We start from the raw sequence: 17,970 nt of genomic DNA on the forward strand, positions 1-17,970 counted from the left end.
CCTCCCCAGCCCTCCTGGAGCCCCCTGCAGATCCTGCAAGGCCACTCCAAGCTCTCCTGGAAGCCTTCTCTTCTGCAGGCTGCAGAGCTCCAACTCTCTCAGCCTGTGCTCAGAGCAGAGCTGCTGCAGCCCTCTCAGCATCTTGGTGGCCTCCTCTGCACTGGCTCCAACACTTCCATGTCCTGTTTGTGCTGGGGGCTGCAGAACTGCACCCAGGAGTGCAGGTGGAGCATCTCAGTGGCCCTGCTCAATGAACAGGCTGAAGACATGTACATGGTGCATACTTTATTGTGGTTTCCCTCAAGGACAGGTTTTAATGAAGAAAGAAGAGGTTGCCTGAAGAAGCTGCAGCGTTTCTTGCACAGCCACCACTGCTAGAAGAGTGCAAGGTCCTAGAGCACAGGATCTGTAACATGTTCCTCTGTGCTCAAAAGAGCATTGCTGATTTATTCAGATGCCTTCATGCACCATTGCTAGAAAGCACAACTCTGTTCCTCTTAAGTCTGTGGTGGGCAGCAAGGCAGAACCATCTCGTGAACGCTGTGGGAAAAGAAGATAAGTAATGGCAAGTACTAAATGGTGACTGCAACCTGGAGACAGCATCTGAAGCACCACTTGCATTTGCTTAACTGCTTCCTTTTTCTCTTTAGGGCAACCCTGGGGCTGGCAGGCCTGGTTTCAAGCCTTGCCTACATGACAGCTGACTCCTGGCACCCCAAGGTTTCCCAAGGATGTGACAAGATGGAAACTGCAACTCTGTTGAGAAAGCAAAAGCCCTTTTTAAGGACATGCCTGTGCTGCAACCCTGCAGCCTTACTTCTAAAAGCCTGGGGGGGGTTGGGGTTTTCTTGCCAGAGTGGGAGAGCAGCGCTGCTGGGTTTACTGTAGCAATGCAAAGCAGCACTGCTCTGTACCCACTCAGAGCCAGCAGAATCATAGAATCAGGCAGGGCTGCCATGCCCAGGGACACCCTACCCTAGAGCAGGCTGCCCACAGCCTCAGCCAGCCTGGCCTTAAACACCTCCAGCCATGGGGCCTCAACCACCTCCCTGGGAAACCCATTCCAGCCTCTCACCACTCTCCTGCTCAACAACTTCCTCCTCACATCCAGCCTGACTCTCCCCACCTCCAGTTTTGCTCCATTCCCCCCAGTCCTGGCACTCCCTGACAGCCTCAAAAGTCCCTTCCCAGCTTTTTTGGAGGCCCCCTTCATATCCTGGAAGGCCACAAGAAGGTCACCTGGGAGCCTCCTCTGCTCCAGCCTGCACAGACCCAACTCTTTCAGTCTGTGCTCACAGCAGAGCTGCTGCAGCCTCTCAGCATCCTCCTGGCCCTGCTCTGGACACTCTCCAGCACCTCCACAGCCCTCTTGTCCCAGGGGCTCCAGAACTGGATGCAGTACTCCAGGTGGGGTCTCAGCAGAGCACAGCAGAGGGGGAGAATCCCCTCCCTGGCCCTGCTGGCCAAACTTCTACTGATTCAGCCCAGGCTCTGATTGCTCTCTGGGCTGCAAGTGCACACTGCTGGCTCCTGTTGAGCTTCTCCTCCAGCAGCAGCACCACGTTCCTCTCCTCAGAGCTGCTCTCCAGCCACTCACTGCCAGTCTGGATTGGTGCTTGGCATTGCCTTGACCCAAATGCAGAACCTTGCACTTGGTCTTCTTGAACCTCCTGAGCTTGGCTTGTGCCCACCTCTTCAGCCACTCCAGGTCCCTCTGGATGGATCCCTGCCCTCCAGCATGTCTGAATACACCTCCTTCTGCATCTGCAAAGGACCCTCAGCTCTCAGCTGGCTTATATCTCTTTTCTGAACAGGTGTGAACTCCTCAATTAATGTTACACTTTCCAAGAGCACTGCTTTCAATGCTCTTCACTGGGCTTTCGCTGTTTGATTTCAAGCCAGGGTCCTTGCAACTAGTAAGCAAATAAACTGAGCCTGATTCACTCATTATTAAATCAGCATTGATTGAAAAACTGAATTATTATGAAATTCAATTTTCTACTACATCCCCACAAAAACCTCAGTGGAAACACCTGCATTACAAATACCCTAGGAGGTGACTGCACTGGTGAGCAAAACACTTCTATTTATAGCAAGAGAAAGAAATTAGAGCAGCATCCATAAAACGTGACCAGAAGGCAACAGAATTCATCAGCACTTGGTCCTGTTGCCACTGCTGTGGTTTCCAGAGCCGACCTGTTACAAAGAGCTCTCTCAGTCTCCTTCATGAGCTTCTCCCTTCAGCCTTCTCTCAAAGCACAGAAATGTCATTTTGGAAGCTTGAAGCCCAAATGTTTTCCTTACCAAACGCTCCTTCCCGCAGTCACATGCTGAGAAGGAACACTTCTTCTGGAGCACTCAGCTGCCAAAGAGAAAGAAAAAGCCTCTGTCAGATTTTCAGCCTCTCCACTTAGACAAAGGCTTCTTCATCCTAAGGAGTAAAAGGAAGCAAAGCTGCTAAACCTCAAAACCTAGAGGCAGTCAGGTTGGTTTCTCTACCTGTGCAGATTCCTGCGACTCCTTTTAATGGATTTCTGGAGAAAATGAGGCGAGGAAGAAATTATGCAGATGCATGAAGAGCAGAGCACACCACAGGGAAAGTACTGGCACAATAATGAGAGCCTTAGCTTGAATATTTTGCCCTGCCTGTCTTCAGTGACATCTCAGTCAACAGCCCAAGAGAGGACTGCTTCCTCACTGGGGATTGCCACTGCTGCCGAGGAGGTAAATTAACCCCCCCACATAAGAGAAAAAGGTTTAAAGCAGTTGTGCAAAACTTCAGATCTCTTTCTGGTTGTCAAAGTTATCAGTAATACTATGGCTTGCTGAAACAAAAACTCAGAATGATCTGATGTCAAGCTACCTTGGATACAGAAAGATGTGGAGAAGGTTCTGCTTCTTACCTGGCAACAGCACTTACCCAAGAGCACTCTAGGAAAAGATACCAAAAGTAAGCCAGTTCCGTCTGCTATTCTTCTACAGAACAAGTAAAACCAGTCTGAAGCAAGCAGTCGAACCTCGGGCAGACTGCTCAGCTGTGCAGCCACCCCCAGAGATCTGTCCACTCCTAGTCCGGAGGTTTTCTGTGCAGGACGGGCGACGACAGCCTGCCGCCGGCCGCCGGGGGTCATGCATAGGCAACGCAGCTCGCAGGCGTCCAGGGCTGCAGGTGTTTTACTGGAGAGTGGAGGAACGAAAACAGCCTTACTAACTGGGCTGCTCTGGAAACAGCCATCGAGTGGGACTCCAGGGGTTAAAGCAGAGCAAGACTCTAAAAGGGGCTTCAGAAGAACGTTTAGGCTAATGGCAATTCCTGCGGAGAGCTTCAGTCAAGCTGCGAAGCGCTTCGGGAGCTACTTTTTACATGTCTTCTGGGTGGCAGGGTTAGCTGGCTCTGTAACGGGGGAGGAAAACGAATTTGAAGCACTCCTTAAGGAAGGGGATTTGAGATCCAATAACGCATGGCACACAACACCGAAGCATTCACCGTCGGGCAAGCACTGCAGAGGAATGCTACTGAGCACAGTACTGATGCATGCTGCTACACCCTAACAAACACGCAGGTAAGCGAAAGGAAGGAATCAGTGGAGAGTAGCTGGCATCAGGTCTCTGCTAGAGTTCAGTTACGTTTGCCATGATACAAAAATACCAATCTTTAAAATTGCAGGTGTGGTACAAGAGTTCCACCGGCTCGCTGCACAAATGCTCGGCCCGCTGGCCACAGAGGTGCCGCTCAAGTCCTCGCCTCTCTGCAGACAGCAGCTCTCTGAGCGCATGGCTGTTAATACGGCACGGAGAACTGCTTTCACCAGAGGGACTTCAAAGTAGCTGTCAACAAACCCCAAGAAATTGCCCAGGAAACGTCCTGGCTGGTACCGACTTTATCCGTTAGGTATCACAGGGGCGCCCGGGGCGCGGCCGATGCGCTCCCAGCTCTTGGCACGGCACAGAGGAAGTCTGAGCCGACAAGCTCCGAGGTGAAGCGCCACAACCAAGCGCAGCGCGCAGCGCTCCTGGCTTCCAGCCTCCCGCCTCAGCTGCCCAGGAGGAAGGGTTTGCATAGTTGCACAGCAGTAGCTATTCACGCTGGAGTTTTCACGCCGTTCTTAATATACAGGCAGCTAACGTTCAGGCCAGCAGCCTGCTCCTGAAGAATCCACAGGCTTAATGCAGCCTGCTCACCAGATATTGCTCAGGCAGTCAAATTACAGCAGGAGGCACAGGCTTAGCACTTCGCTTACATTAACTGCAGAAGATGCTGACTTACCAAAAGATTCATTGTACTTAGGATGCTTTTTCTTTTCCATTTTGGAGGGTGAGTGTACAAAGACACCTTAATAAAAAACAACCAAACAAACCATCACTGCTATTAAACAAAGCCAATTTAAAGCAACAGAAGAGCAGCCTGAACCAACTTGTGCTGCTTGCTTTGCCTGAAGTTGCACGGAGAGAAAAACGCACTCGAACAAGAGCGATGCCCAAAATAGATTAGATTTCCTCTGGTGCTTTCAGGACTACTCTATATTTATGAGCTCTTACCGAAGCTCTGCATCTATGAGGAAACTGCCACTCCTGAAAGCAAAAGGAGTAAGCCAGTCATTCAGAACCAGAAGTTCAGAAACACTCAAGAGCTTCAAGTAACAGCGACCGTGGAACAAGCTCCACAGATAGACTGACAGACAGCAATTCATGTCACACTTTTACAGCTAGGGAGTTTCTTTCCTTAAGAATCTACAAAGGGATCAGAAAAAGTGCATGAATTGGAAGGTTCTTGCAGACCTTTTTGTGTGTCACCAGAGCTGCACACACTGAGTGATGCATTTTTGACCTTTTTCTTTGCATGCTTTATCTATGTACAAGTAAATGCATTCCCGAGCAAGCAGCAAGCGTTGAGATACGACACTGACATACACCTGGGTTACAACCTGAAGATAAAGTTCCATCAAGTTACTTCACCGCAGAACTTGGCAAGTACCAAGAGCTTAAAATGAAGCAGGCAGCACTTAGTCAGTGCTGCACTGATTCACAAGCCTGGAGCTCACCAAGCTACACAACTGAGCTGCATTTAAGTTAAGTTCAGACCATGATTATTTTATAACAAACAATCCAACTCAGGTGAAATTGTACTTTAAACTTACAAACTCTACAGTGCAATCTGAATTATTACTTTACTCTAATTTGGCAGAGAAGACCCTCAGGAAAACTCTATCAACTTGTACCTTCCCAGCAGGGATGAGACCAAGGCAGCTGTCTCGACGCTTTGAGCTGGTTATTGAGCACAGAGTGGGGGTTTGTGCCAAGCAAAGCTGCTCTCCACACTCATCCCTGCCATTCTCCTAGCACATCTGACAAAACTCTCCAACATTTACTCCTCTAAAATATGCACTGGTATAAAATTTTATTCAGGCTGCTACTGCAGGGCTCCTACTTCAAAGACTACGAAGCTATCCACATCCTTAGGTGTCTGCACGTTTCTCAGGGAACAGCAAACTTCCAACACAGCAGTTCCTGTAAGACTGTTTATTGAATGTAACAGTTCGGGTGGAGCTTAGATCCCAGCTTGTATAAAACCTCTCTCCTTCCACGTAAACTGCAACCACAAAGCATTGTACAAAACAGGAGGAGACTTACTGAAAGTTTCCCATGTAAAAACCATATCAAGTATTTGTGCATGCTCACTATTCCATTTCCTACAGCGACTATTCCACTATTCCATGTCCTTCTTGGCAACACAGTCGTCGTCGAAGGAGTTTCTCTGCTGCTTTTGCAGTGTGGTCTATGGAAGGGAATTGTTGTCCTGGCAATTCGGATAGACAAGATCAAAACTGGCCCGCAGGAACGTAACAGTTTCTTTTTTCCCCCCAAAATCTGAGGCAGCTGTTGTTGGACGGTGTCTGCAGTGGTACATTCTGTTATATAAACTCTGCTGGCTTTGGAGGTCAGAGAGAAGAGTTTTGTTTGGGTTTTGTTTCTCTGTTGAGATCTTGAAAAAGAAAACCCAACATTCACACAAGTACAGACTTGAGGACAGGAGGAAAAGGAGCAGCAGCTTGTTTCCTACAGACAGCTCAACACCATGCGCAGCTGCCCAGTGTCTCGAAAGGGAAATGAACTCGACACCACGGGGAGGCACATCCCCCTCGAGTCACACACACACACGTCTGAGATTTCTCCACGAAGGGGGAAAGCAAGCACGAGGGTAAAGCAGAAGTCTACTTTTCATGCATAGCTACTGAGCGCTGCTCCACGGCCGCGGCACTTTGTCAGACATCGGAGTTGGAGCTGAGGTTTGTTAACCTGGGGTCTGCGTTGATCTCGTATCTGTAGTGGTAGCCCTCCATGTGATCCCTGCAGGCATCTCGGATGTTATGCATCCACTTTTTGATTCCTTTCCGGTTCAAGTACAAAACCAGGAGGAAAATGGCCCCAATGAGAGCCAAGACTATCCCTAGGAAGACGTAAGAAGTCTGTAGCTGGGAAGGCAAGTCTATGGGCTCGGAGCAGTTCAGGTCCGAGCCGTTGATCTTCAGCAAAGCTTTCCCCAACGTCTTGTCGGGGTGGGCACAGCTCAGGGCCTCTTTGCCCTCCCCTTGGTCACTCTCCTTGAGCCAGGCCATCAGGTCCTCGACGGTGCAGTCGCAGACCCATGTGTTGTCGGCCGGGCCAACGCGCCGGAGAGCAGGCAGGCCGTGGAACTGGGACGAGCTGCCGTTCCTCAGCACGCCCAGGGAGCTGTCGCTGAGGTTGAGGCTCTGCAGCTGGCCCAGCCCCTGGAAGGAGACGTTCTGCAGGCCCACCAGAGAGCTGCTGCCCAGGTCCAGCCGCCGCAGTGCGAGCAGGGTGGCCAGCACGCCGGAGGGCAGCAGCAGCAGCCCGTTGTCAGCCAGGTCCAGGTGGCTGAGGTTGCGCAGGGCTCCGGACTGCAGCATGGCGGCCACGCTGAGCAGGACACCGAGGTCGCGCAGGGCCCCCCGGAGGGACAGCTCCTCCAGCGGGCTGCCCTCCTCCCCGAAGGCCTGCGGGCTGAGGGAGATCAAGGGGTTGCCGCTGAGGTCCAGCTGCCGCAGGGCGGGCAGGGCGGCGAGGGCGCCAGCCTCCACGGCCCGTAGGTGGTTGGCGCTGAGGTTGAGGGCGCCGAGGTCGGGCAGGCTCCGGGCGGGGAAGGCGCCGGGCGGCAGGCGGGCCAGGCGGTTGCCGGTGATGAAGAGGATGCGCACGTAGGACGGCAAGTTGGGCGGCACCGCCGTCAGGTTCCTGTTCACGCACTTCACCGTCTTGGCTGCCTCCGAGCACTCGCAAGGGGCCGGGCAGCTGCCGGGCTGCTGCACCGAGCTGCAGCCCAGCAGGACGTGCAGCAGCAGCCCCAGGCACAGCGCGCCGCGCCCCGGCATCGCGCCCGGCCCGGTCCCGCACGCAACTTTCCCCTCCGGGCTCCTTCGGCTCTGGGCTGCGCGGCGAGGCGGGCGGCGGCTTCCGCCGGGGCGCTGCCCACTCTGGACTGCCCCTTCTCCGGTGCCAGGCGTTTCTCCTCCGGCGCTGGCTCCGCTCCGCTTCCCGCAGCGAGACCTGCGGCAGCGAGGAAAGAGAGGGCAGCGGCCGGGCGGCGCGGCTCTGCCCGCCTGCGCCCACCCACCCACCTCCTCCCGACTCCAGATCTCGCCCCCAGCCTCCGACACGTGGCTGGCCCGGGCGGCCCCAGGCCCGCAGCTGCTCCGGGGAGCTCGCCGAGGAAGTTTTTCCCCGCTTCCATCTCACGCTGTGCCTCTCCCCCCGGACGGTGGCTCCTACGCTGAAGAGCAGAGGAGAGGGAAGGGTCTAACCCGCCGCCCCCCACCGCGTCCCGCAGCTCCCCGCTTGCCACCCCTCCAACTCTGGGGTTTCTCCGCTCCCCACCACAACCTGTGCAGACTGCCGCCCAGAAAACCCACCGCCGAGCCGAGCCCTGTCCCGGTCCTTGTCCCTCAACCTACCGATCCGCGACCGGAGCAAACTCCGCTGGAGCGAACCGTCACCCGCCGACTGTCCCCGGCCCCGCCGCCAACTCCGCGCCCACCCTCGCCGCGCCTGGCCCTGCCTCCGCTGACAGGAGAAACCAACGGGCACCCGGGCCGGGGGGAGCCGCCGGCTGCCCCTGCCCCCAGGGGCGGTCCCGTCACCGCCCGCGCCCCGCCCGCCACCTCCGCGCCGCTGCTTCCCCGCGGCCGCAGCCGGGAGCTCGCCGGGAGGGTTCTCTCGGCTAGACATTTCCCCGGCCCTGCCGGTGCCTCCGCAGGCTCGCCTTGCCGCTGAGCCGAGCCGCTCCCATGTGGAGCTGTCCTCAGCGCAGCAGCGCAGGCAGAGCGCAGCCCGGCTCGGCGCGGAGCGGTTCCCGACCGCCCCGCCACGGGAGAGCCGGCGGCCAGCGCTGCCAGCGCAGTGTCCCGCTGCGCGCCTCCGCGGCGCCCTACCTGCGCTCGCCTCGGCGGAGCCCGGCTGCTTGCTGCCGCTCTCCCACGCCTTCCCCGGCTGGGCGCACTCAGACCGACCGGACTGGGAAATCCCGAGGGATTTCCAGAGCGGGGGATGCCCAGCGCAGACCCTCCCGAAGCCCGACCCGCACCGCGGTGCGCGGAGTGAGCCGAGGGGGTCCGCGGGGCCCGGCGAGTCTCGGCGCGGAGGCAGCGGGTGAGAGGGGCGAGGCTGGTCTCTGCCCCGACCTGTTTGTCCAGGGCAACCGTTTTGGTGGCGGGGGGGAAACACCAGCAGCAAAGTACACCGAGCAAGCTCCAAAAGAAGAATTAAATCCACTGGGGTATCTTCAGAGGTCCTAAAAGCGTAATTCCTGGGGGGAGGGGGGGAAAAAAAGGAGCCGTAAATTGACAACTTAAGTCTGAGGTGTAAACACCCATGTGTACGTTAAATAGTCACCGGCTTCAGTGGCCCGGCACAGCTGAACAACCTGGGCGGCTCAGACGCCGTGCTGTAGATCACAGAACGTTAGGGGCTGGAAGGGACCCGAATAGTCCAACTCTCCTGCCAGAGCAGGACCAGACGATCTAGCTCAGGTCACGGTGGAGTGCATCCAAATAACTCTTGGAAGTCTCCAGAGAAGGAGACTCAAGTAAGCTGCCTGGGACACTTGAGGCGGAGGTAACAGTGGGAGCTGTCAGGGGCTCTGCAGTGGGCTGCTGGTGCCTATGAAGGGGTTGAGACAGTTAAATGGCATCCAGTCAATGCAGCAGGCACCCCAGCATGTTCACATAGTTTTGGCAATGTGAATCCGAGCACTTTGGGTCTGTGACTCCTTTGGGCATTCTTTACTCTTCTGATGACTGCTTACAAAAGATTTCCTTCTCCCTGCATGTCAGAGTTTCACTCCTGCTTTCCTTTTCATCCAGGTTTCTTCTTCTTCCTTTCCCCCCCCCCCCCCATCCTCTAAAGTCAGCAGAAATTGTACAGCTGCCAAAAGCCTTGAGGGAAATTACAGATGAATCCAGAGTGGTCTTGAGAAAATCGACCCCAGAACCTAGCTGAACCTCTGATTTCTGTAGGCTTGTCCTCCCCTCTGGCCTGACAGTGGTTTTACATTGCAGAAAAGTCTGGTGCTGGGGTGGCAGGCAGGAGCTGCCCAGCTGATAGATCAGATGCTCTACATGAAGGTTATGAAGAGCAACAAACGTGGGCTGGCTGCAGTAATAGCAGTACATGCACACATGAGCCAGCAGTGTGCCCAGGTGGCCACGAAGGCCAACAGCATCCTAACCTCTATCAGGAATAGTGTGGCCAGCAGGAGCAGCCAAGCGATTGTGCTCCTCTGCTTGGCACTGGGAAGCTCAGCCTTGAATGCCCTGTTGGTCCCCTCGCTGCGAGAGTGCTGGAGTGCAAAACCTCTGAGTTAAAATGTTGTATTAAAACCACAGAATAATAAAATCAAGCAGGTTGGAAGCTCCAAGCTCACCCAGCCCTGTCCAGTCACCCAGACCATGGCACTAAGTGCCTCATCCAGGCTTTGCTTCAACACCTCCAGGGACAGCAACTCCTAACATCCTCCTAACATCCAGCCTGAAGCTGTTCTGGAACAGCCTGAGGCTGTGTCCCCTTGTTCTGTCCCTGGCTGCCTGGCAGCAGAGCCCAACCCCAGCTGGCTACAGCCTCCCTGCAGGGAGCTGCAGACAGCAATGAGCTCTGCCCTGAGCCTCCTCTGCTGCAGGCTGCACACCCCCAGCTCCCTCAGCCTCTCCTCACAGGGCTGTGCTCCAGGCCCCTCCCCAGCCTTGCTGCCCTTCTCTGGGCACCTTCCAGCACCTCAGTGTCTCTCTTGAACATGTGACAGATTGCTCTTGAAAATCAGAACCCCATTGTTTAAGTCCCCCTGAAGTGGAAATGTGACACCAGCCTAAAGAAATGCAGTCACAGGACAACCTGTGTGAATGATGCTGCTTGACAGCTGCTAACCCCCTGTGATGATTCTCATCTTAGCAAGCAATAAATTGCTATTTATGCTTTCGTCACTCTGCTGTCCTTAGGAAGAGCAGTTTGAAAAGGCTTTATTTAATTTATTTATTAATTGGGATGGATCCCATCCTAAATACTCCTCACAAAGATCCTTAGTCAGATAATAAACAACACTGGATGCCTCTCAGAAGGTTCTGAGCAGCCAGCTGGTGTCCAAGGAGTTGGAAAAGTGTAGAGCAGGACTCCATGGCACAGCTCTCATCTTTTTCAAACAGGGAAATCCATGTTCCTTGGGAGGAATGTCTCTGCCTTGTCTCTGTGTTGCATGAAGACACTCAGCAGGTCACAGGAAGTGTCCCTGCAAGGCTATTTATGGTGTGCTAAAGGTTATACACCAAGTGAGCAATAGTGCACAGACCAGAACTCTTCTCTACTACCAAAAATATCTTCCCACAGAAGTGGCAGAATATGCTGCAAGTTCCATCTGCTTCCTCACAGGGAGAGATCCAGCAGGTCCTCCAGAGGACACCTTCTGCTTCCTTTGGGCCTTGGCTTCGTGTGAGGAAGCAGGTATAGGAATTCTTCGGATGGTGCCATAGAAGTACTTAGGCAGCCAAATGCTGCCTTGAATTCTTGTTTGGATGCTTTATTCAGCATTTACCTCTTCACACCAGAGACAGCAATGAGCTCTGCCCTGAGCCTCCTCTGCTGCAGGCTGCACACCCCCAGCTCCCTCAGCCTCTCCTCACAGGGCTGTGCTCCAGGCCCCTCCCCAGCCTTGCTGCCCTGCTCTCAACACCTTCCAGCACCTCAACATCTCTCTTGAATGGAGGAGCCCAGACCTGGACACAGCACTCAAGGTGTGGCCTGAGCAGTGCTGAGCACAGGGGCAGCAGAACCTCCCTTGTCCTGCTGCCCACACTGCTGCTGAGCCAGCCCAGGATGCCATTGGCTCTGCTGCCCACCTGGGCACACTGCTGCCTCCTCTTCAGCTCCTCTCTCCCAGCACCCCCAGCTCCCTCTCTGCCTGGCTGCTCTCAGCCACTCTCTTCCCAGCCTGTGGTGCTGCTTGTGCATTGTTGAAGTTGCACAGTGCTGGCACCTGTTGGGTCAGGGTGCTGGGCTGCAGCTCACATCTGCTCCAGGCTCTGGGGGACTTTTAAAAGCTGCCATGGGTCAGGGCAGTTTCCTTGCTGCAGCAAGAGAAGGAAGGGAGAGCTGAAAGGCATTGCTCTGCCTCCTGTCTCTGGAAAGCAGAAACCCAGATCCGAGGGGAATCTGGGCCAATGTGTTCCTCGCACTTCAGACGACACTCCCACTCCTTCCTCACTCGGCAGGCTGTGCCGTGCCCAGGCTTCGCAGCCGCCCCTGCTGCCAAGGGTGTTTCCCGGTGTGCCCTGCTGGCCCGGCGGCTGAGAGGCTGGCTGCAGCACGCAGGGCTGCCAGAGCTCAACCCGCGCAGGAATGCACCTTCAGAGTATTCTTGTGTCCAGCTTTTGTCACTAAGACATCGCAGAATCATAGAATAGAGCCACAGAATTGGGCATGGCAGGGGGTTGGAACTGGCTGATCCTTGTGGTCCCTTCCAACCCTGACTGATTCCACGATTCTGTGATTCTACTTTTATCTTCCCAGCTGAACAAAGGGTTTGCATTTTCAAGGAGGCTCTTCAAATCACACTCCTTGGCACTGACAGCATGCCACCACCTTCCAGCAGCACTGGATGGCTGCCCAGGATGATTGCTTACTCTTCCATGAGCCAAAGAGTTTAGTGACTTAGTAGGCAGTAACAGATCCCCAAAATCAGATGGATCACTGAAGCTTATTCTCTGCCTCTGGTAGGCAGGAACAGTTCCCCAGAATCAGATGGATCACTGAAGCTCATGCTCTGACTCAACTCTCAGCACATCACTTGGGATCTCCTAAATCCTTGGGGAAAAGAAAAAGGAAGGCAGCAAACAAGCCCTGCCTGTAGGCTGCTTGCTTAAATATTTGCCCTGGATGGTGTGTGATTATTTTTAGAAGGTGCTGGCCAGTGTAGAAGATGAGCCTGTGTGAGCACAGGGAAAGTGCTGCTGGACACCAAGTTCTGCATGGCACAGCAATGTGCCCTGGTGGCCAAAAAGGCCAGTGGGGTCCTGGGGTGCATTAAGAGTGTGGCCAGCAGATGAGGGAGGTTCTTCTCCCCCTCTATTCTGCCCTGGTGAGACTCTATTTTGAGTACTGCCTTCAGTTCTGGGCTCCCCAATTCAAGAGGGACAGGGATCTGCTGGAGAGTCCAGTGCAGGGCTACGAGGATGCTGCAGGGACTGGAGCAGTGCCTGAGGAGGAGAGGCTGAGAGCCCTGGGGCTGCTTAGGCTGCAGAGGAGAAGGCTGAGAGGGGATCTGAGCAATGTCCATCAAGAGCTGAGGGCTGGGGGGCAGGAAGGGAGGGACAGAGTGATTTGCCATTGGAATGGGCTGCCCAGTGAGGTGGTGGAGTCCCCATCCCTGGAGGCATTTTAGAACAGGTCACTCAAGGCCTCATCCAACCTGGCCTTGAACACCTCCAGGGAGGAGCATCCACAAACTTCCTGGACAACCTGGAAGGAATAAGGAATGTGAATAAGGAAGCAATAAGGAAGGTGTTTGTTTTGAGAGCTTAGGTGACTTTGCTTACTGCTCCTTCTGGAGAGATTAATATCCCTGAGTGCTCTTCACTTGTGATGAGGCAGTTTTCATCATCCTTTTGGTTTCCTGCTAAAGCAGCATTTCTCCAACTTCAAATATGGGTTCTGTTACAGGCAGGATAGACCTTGTTGTGGAAGGGGAATGACTCTGCTGGGTCGGTGTGGGTTTGAAAGTGCAGAAGCTGCCTGAGCAAATTTCAGTGCTGATTCCACAAACAGCTCCATCTGTTCCGTTTCCCTTCCTAGCTGCGCTCCTGCACTCCGAGCTGGGCACCCTCTACACAGAGGCAGAAGGGAGAGCAGCCTTGTGCTGGCGTTTGCACAAACTGGAATGTTTCTACTTGCTTATCATTCAGTGTAAGGGTAAAAGGACTCGAGTCTCCTGGGAGGCTTATTTCTCACCCCACCAGGAGATTCCCTTTAGGAATAGGAGTACTGCTTTTTAAAGAAGCTGCCCTGCCTCCTTCCTCTGGCAGGTGCCGGCTGCCATTCACGCTGAGCTACAGCTCAGCTCTTTTAACCCATTCCTGGCCCTTACCAGCTGCTACTTTCTAGTTCTGGACTTTGCTGGGAGCCTGATTAATGCTGGATTCCATTAGGCCACAGAATCACAGAACTAAGCTGGTTGGAAAAGGCCTCTAAGATGATCGAATCCAAACTATCACCTAACCCTTCTAGTGAAGCATTTTATCACTGATGTTCCTCTTTAGTACTTCGGTATCCAGAATGTCCTTCCTGATGCTCTCCTTCTACCTAACCCTTCTAATTAACCATTTTATTACTGGTGTTCCTGTTTAGTACTTTGGTAACCAGAATGTCCTTTCTGATGCTCTCCTACCTAACCCTTCTAATTAACCATTTTATTACTGGCCTCCCCTCCAGTTTCTGGGAGAAGGAATGGCCTCCCCTCCAGTTTCTGCGAGAAGGAATGCCTCCCCTCCAGTTTCTGGGAGAAGGAATGCCTCCCCTCCAGTTTGCCAGGAGCGCGGGTGGCAGTTCTGCTGCGGGCAGCTGGCTGCTCGCTGTCCACGGCTCAGTGGTGCTGAGCGGCACTTGGTGAGAGCCTGCCGAATGAACAGGACGGCTTTGCCTCACAGGCTTCCAGGAAAGAACCTGAGAACATTGCAGTGGACTTTTTTTGGGTCTGAGAAAAGCAGTTGCAGATGAAGTGTCTGAGTTCATTGCAGAATCTCTGTTTCCTGCTTCCTTGACTTGTTCATCTGCTGCCGTCTCAGGCAGCTGCTGATTCCTGTTCTCCTTTTCCCCCTAGATTGTTTTTTTCTTCTGCAGGACCGACCTCATCTCCTCCTCCTTTATATCCCCTGCAGCCACTTGCAGGTGTTTGTATGGTGTCACCTTGCCAACATGGCAATGCTTTACAGAGAGGTAAATCAGAAGGTACAAGCAGTATAAGGAGCAAGAGAGGAGGTATCACAGTATCACAGTATCACAGTATCACCAAGGTTGGAAGAGACCTCACAGATCATCAAGTCCAACCCTTTACCACAGTGCCCAAGGCTAGACCATGGCACCAAGTGCCACATCCAACCTTGCCTTGAACTGCCCCAGGGACGACGACTCCACCACCTCCCCAGGCAGCCCATTCCAGTGTCCAATGACTCTCTCAGTGAAGAACTTTCTCCTCACCTCGAGCCGAAATTTCCCCTGGCGCAGCCTGAGGCTGTGTCCTCTTGTTCTGGAGCTGGCCACCTGAGAGAAGAGAGCAACCTCCTCCTGGCCACAACCACCCCTCAGGTAGTTGTAGACAGCAATAAGGTCACCCCTGAGCCTCCTCTTCTCCAGGCTAAACAACCCCAGCTCCCTAAGCCTCTCCTCGTAGGGCTTGTGCTCAAGGCCTCTCACCAGCCTCGTCGCCCTTCTCTGGACACGCTCAAGCATCTCAGTGTCCTTCCTAAACTGGGGGGCCCAGAACTGAACGCAGTACTCGAGGTGTGGTCTGACCAGTGCAGAGTACAGGGGCAGAATGACCTCCCTGCTCCTGCTGACCACACCACTCCTGATACAAGCCAGGATGCCACTGGCTCTCTTGGCCACCTGGGCACACTGCTGGCTCATGTTCAGGCGGGTATCAATCAGTACCCCCAGATCCCTCTCTGTCTGGCTGCTCTCCAGCCACTCCGACCCCAGCCTGTATCTCTGCATGGGGTTGTTGTGGCCAAAGTGCAGCACCCTGCACTTTGAGCTATTGAACCCCATCCCATTGGCCTCTGCCCATCTGTGCAGGCGGTCAAGGTCCCGCTGCAGAGCCCTTCTGCCCTCCAGCTCAGTCACATCTGCCCCCAGCTTAGTGTCATCTGCAAACTTGCTGATGACTGACTCGATGCCCTCATCCAGATCATCTATGAAGATGTTAAAGAGGATGGGGCCCAGCACTGATCCCTGAGGGACACCACTAGTGACTGGCCGCCAGCTGGATGTGGCACCATTCACCACCACTCTCTGGGTCCGGCCCTCCAGCCAGTTCCTAACCCAGCACAGAGTGTTACCATCCAAGCCGCGGGTTGACAGCTTAGCCAGCAGTTTGCTGTGGGGGACAGTGTCAAAGGCCTTGCTGAAGTCCAGATAGACCACATCCACAGGCCTCCCCACATCCACCAAGCGGGTCACCTGATCATAGAAGGAGATCAGGTTAGAAAGGCAGGATCTGCCCTTCCTAAACCCATGCTGGCTGGACCTGAGATCTTTGCCATCCCTCAGGTGCGCAGTTATTGGCCCCAAGAGAACCTGCTCCATCAGTTTCCCTGGCACTGAGGTCAGGCTGACAGGTCTGTAGTTCCCAGGTTCCTCCATCCGACCCTTTTTGTGGATGGGGACCACGTTGGCCATTTTCCAGTCTCCTGGAACCTCTCCGGTGAGCCAGGACTGCTGGAAAATGATGGAGAGTGGCTTGGCCAGCTCAGCTGCCAGCTCTCTCAGCACCCTGGGATGGATCCCATCTGGTCCCATGGACTTGTGGGTGTCCAGATGGCTCAGCAGGTCCTGAACTAATTCCTCATGAATTTCCAGGGGAACACACTGCTCCCCGACCCCATCCCCCAGTTTAAGAGGCCATTTGCATCCTCCTCCTCTCTCCTTACTGTTGAAAACTGAGGCAAAGAAGGCATTCAGGACCTCTGCCTTTGCTTCATCATCAGTTATAGTGTTCCCCTCCTGGTCCAGTAAGGAGTGGAGGGTCTTCTTGCCCTTCCTTTTAGCATTGATAAATTTATAAAAGTGTTTTTTGTTAAATTTCACGGAAGTGGCCAGCCTAAGTTCTAGCTGAGCCTTAGCCTCTCTAATTTTTCTCCTACATAGTCTGGCTACCTCCTTAAACACATCAGGAGAAGCCTTCCCCTCCTTCCAGAGGCGATACACCCTCTTTTTCTCCCCCACTTCCTTCAGGAGCTCTTTGCTCATCCAGGCTGGTCGCCTCCCCCTGCGGCTCATCTTTCGGCATGTGGGAACTGCCAGCTCCTGTGCCTTCAAGAGCTCCTGTTTAAAGTAAGTCCAACCATCCTGGACCCCTTTGTTCTCAAGAACTGCTGCCCAGGGGACATTGGAAATAAGTTCCTTGAGCAAATTGAAGTTTGCCCTCCTAAAGTCCAAGGTGTAGGTTTTGTTGAGGTGCCTCACTACCTCCCTGTATATTGAAAACTCCACTAACTCGTGGTCGCTACACCCTAGGCAGCCTCCCACTATCACATCTCCTACCAGCCCTTCTCTGTTGGAGAGCAGCAGGTCAAGCTGAGCTTGACCCCTAGTAGGCTCGTTTAACAGTTGGGTCATGAAGCTGTCCTCCATGCACTCCAGAAATCTCCTGGACTGCCTCCTCTCTGCTGAATTAAGTTCCCAGCAGATATCTGGCAGGTTAAAGTCACCCACAAGGACAAGATCTGAAGATCTTGAGACAGCCTCCAACTGTTTGTAAAATATCTCATCTGTTCCCTCATCCTGGTTGGGTGGTCTGTAACAGACTCCAACCAGGATGTCAGATTTATTAGTCCTACCTCTGATTTTAATCCACAGGGTCTCTACCCCTTCATCCCTCACTTCTAGCTCAATGGCATGGAGTGACTCTCTAATATACAGGGCCACCCCTCCTCCTCTTCTCCCTTGCCTATCTCTCCTGAAAAGGTTATATCCCTCCAGTATAACAGCCCAGTCATGTCTGTCGCCCCACCAAGTTTCTGAAATGGCAACTACATCGTAGTCCCCCTGGTGGACCAGGACTTCCAATTCCTCCTGTTTGTTACCCAAGCTGCGTGCATTGGTGTAGGTAATCAAGTTCCAGAGAGAGACAGAAACTATGCTTAAATGTTACACCATCTGGACACGACTCTTTGTGAGTGCTGATGAGTTTAAACTACCTGTGGGTTCAGCGAGGTGGCACTGGTGTGTGAGGAGCAGCTGAATGCCAGAGCAGAGATTTCCCAGCTGGGAAAGGGAGATACTCCTTAAGAGACTGAAGCAGACAAACGAAGCTTATCATAGAATCAAGCAGGTTGGCAGAGACCTCCAAGCTCACCCAGCCCAGCCTAGCACCCAGCCCTGGGCAACCAATCAGACCATGGCACTAAGTGCCCCATCCTGGCTTCTGTTGTTTTTTCCTCCTCCAGCCTGTCCTTTGCATAAAGCTTTGGCTGCTTTGGTGCTTGGCTGTGTGAGAGGAGCGTGGCTGTGCAAGGATACTGCCTGTACTGGTTGCCCAGAGCCCTTTGTTGGAAACAGCTGAGAAAAAAAAGCTGACTGTAATCTGCTCAGGCTGAAAAAGGCTGAGCACAAAGCTTTAAGTCATATAAAAGGAGACTGCAGAAAGAAAAGGGCCCTGAGGAGAGCTCGAAACAGTGACATCCTGCAGAGTGAGCA

At 53.8% G+C, this 17,970-nt stretch overlaps 1 protein-coding gene across 2 annotated transcripts; it reads right to left on the minus strand.

The window, feature by feature from the left end:
- Positions 1–270: 270 nt before the first annotated feature.
- TPBG (trophoblast glycoprotein) lies at positions 271–7,471 on the minus strand. Of its 2 annotated transcripts, XM_064169277.1 has the most exons (4): positions 5,220–7,471; positions 2,921–3,394; positions 2,305–2,362; positions 271–540 (listed from the first exon to the last, which is right to left on the minus strand). In XM_064169277.1, exon 1 carries the CDS (start codon positions 7,389–7,391, stop codon positions 6,264–6,266), a length of 1,128 nt encoding a protein of 375 aa, XP_064025347.1. In that variant the 5' UTR covers positions 7,392–7,471; the 3' UTR covers positions 271–540; positions 2,305–2,362; positions 2,921–3,394; positions 5,220–6,263. The 2 variants fall into 2 exon arrangements, with proteins under 2 accessions (XP_064025347.1, XP_064025346.1); XM_064169276.1 differs by having other exon boundaries at positions 2,921–7,471.
- Between the last annotated feature and the right edge of the window lie 10,499 nt (positions 7,472–17,970).

The sequence above is a fragment of the Pogoniulus pusillus genome, chromosome 31 (genome assembly GCF_015220805.1).
Source record: "Pogoniulus pusillus isolate bPogPus1 chromosome 31, bPogPus1.pri, whole genome shotgun sequence".
NCBI lineage: Eukaryota > Metazoa > Chordata > Aves > Piciformes > Lybiidae > Pogoniulus > Pogoniulus pusillus.

Bases quoted from the DNA above. Each gene is read 5' to 3' on its own strand.
- TPBG (XM_064169277.1), bottom strand. From the start codon at position 7,391: ATGCCGGGGCGCGGCGCGCTGTGCCTGGGGCTGCTGCTGCACGTCCTG.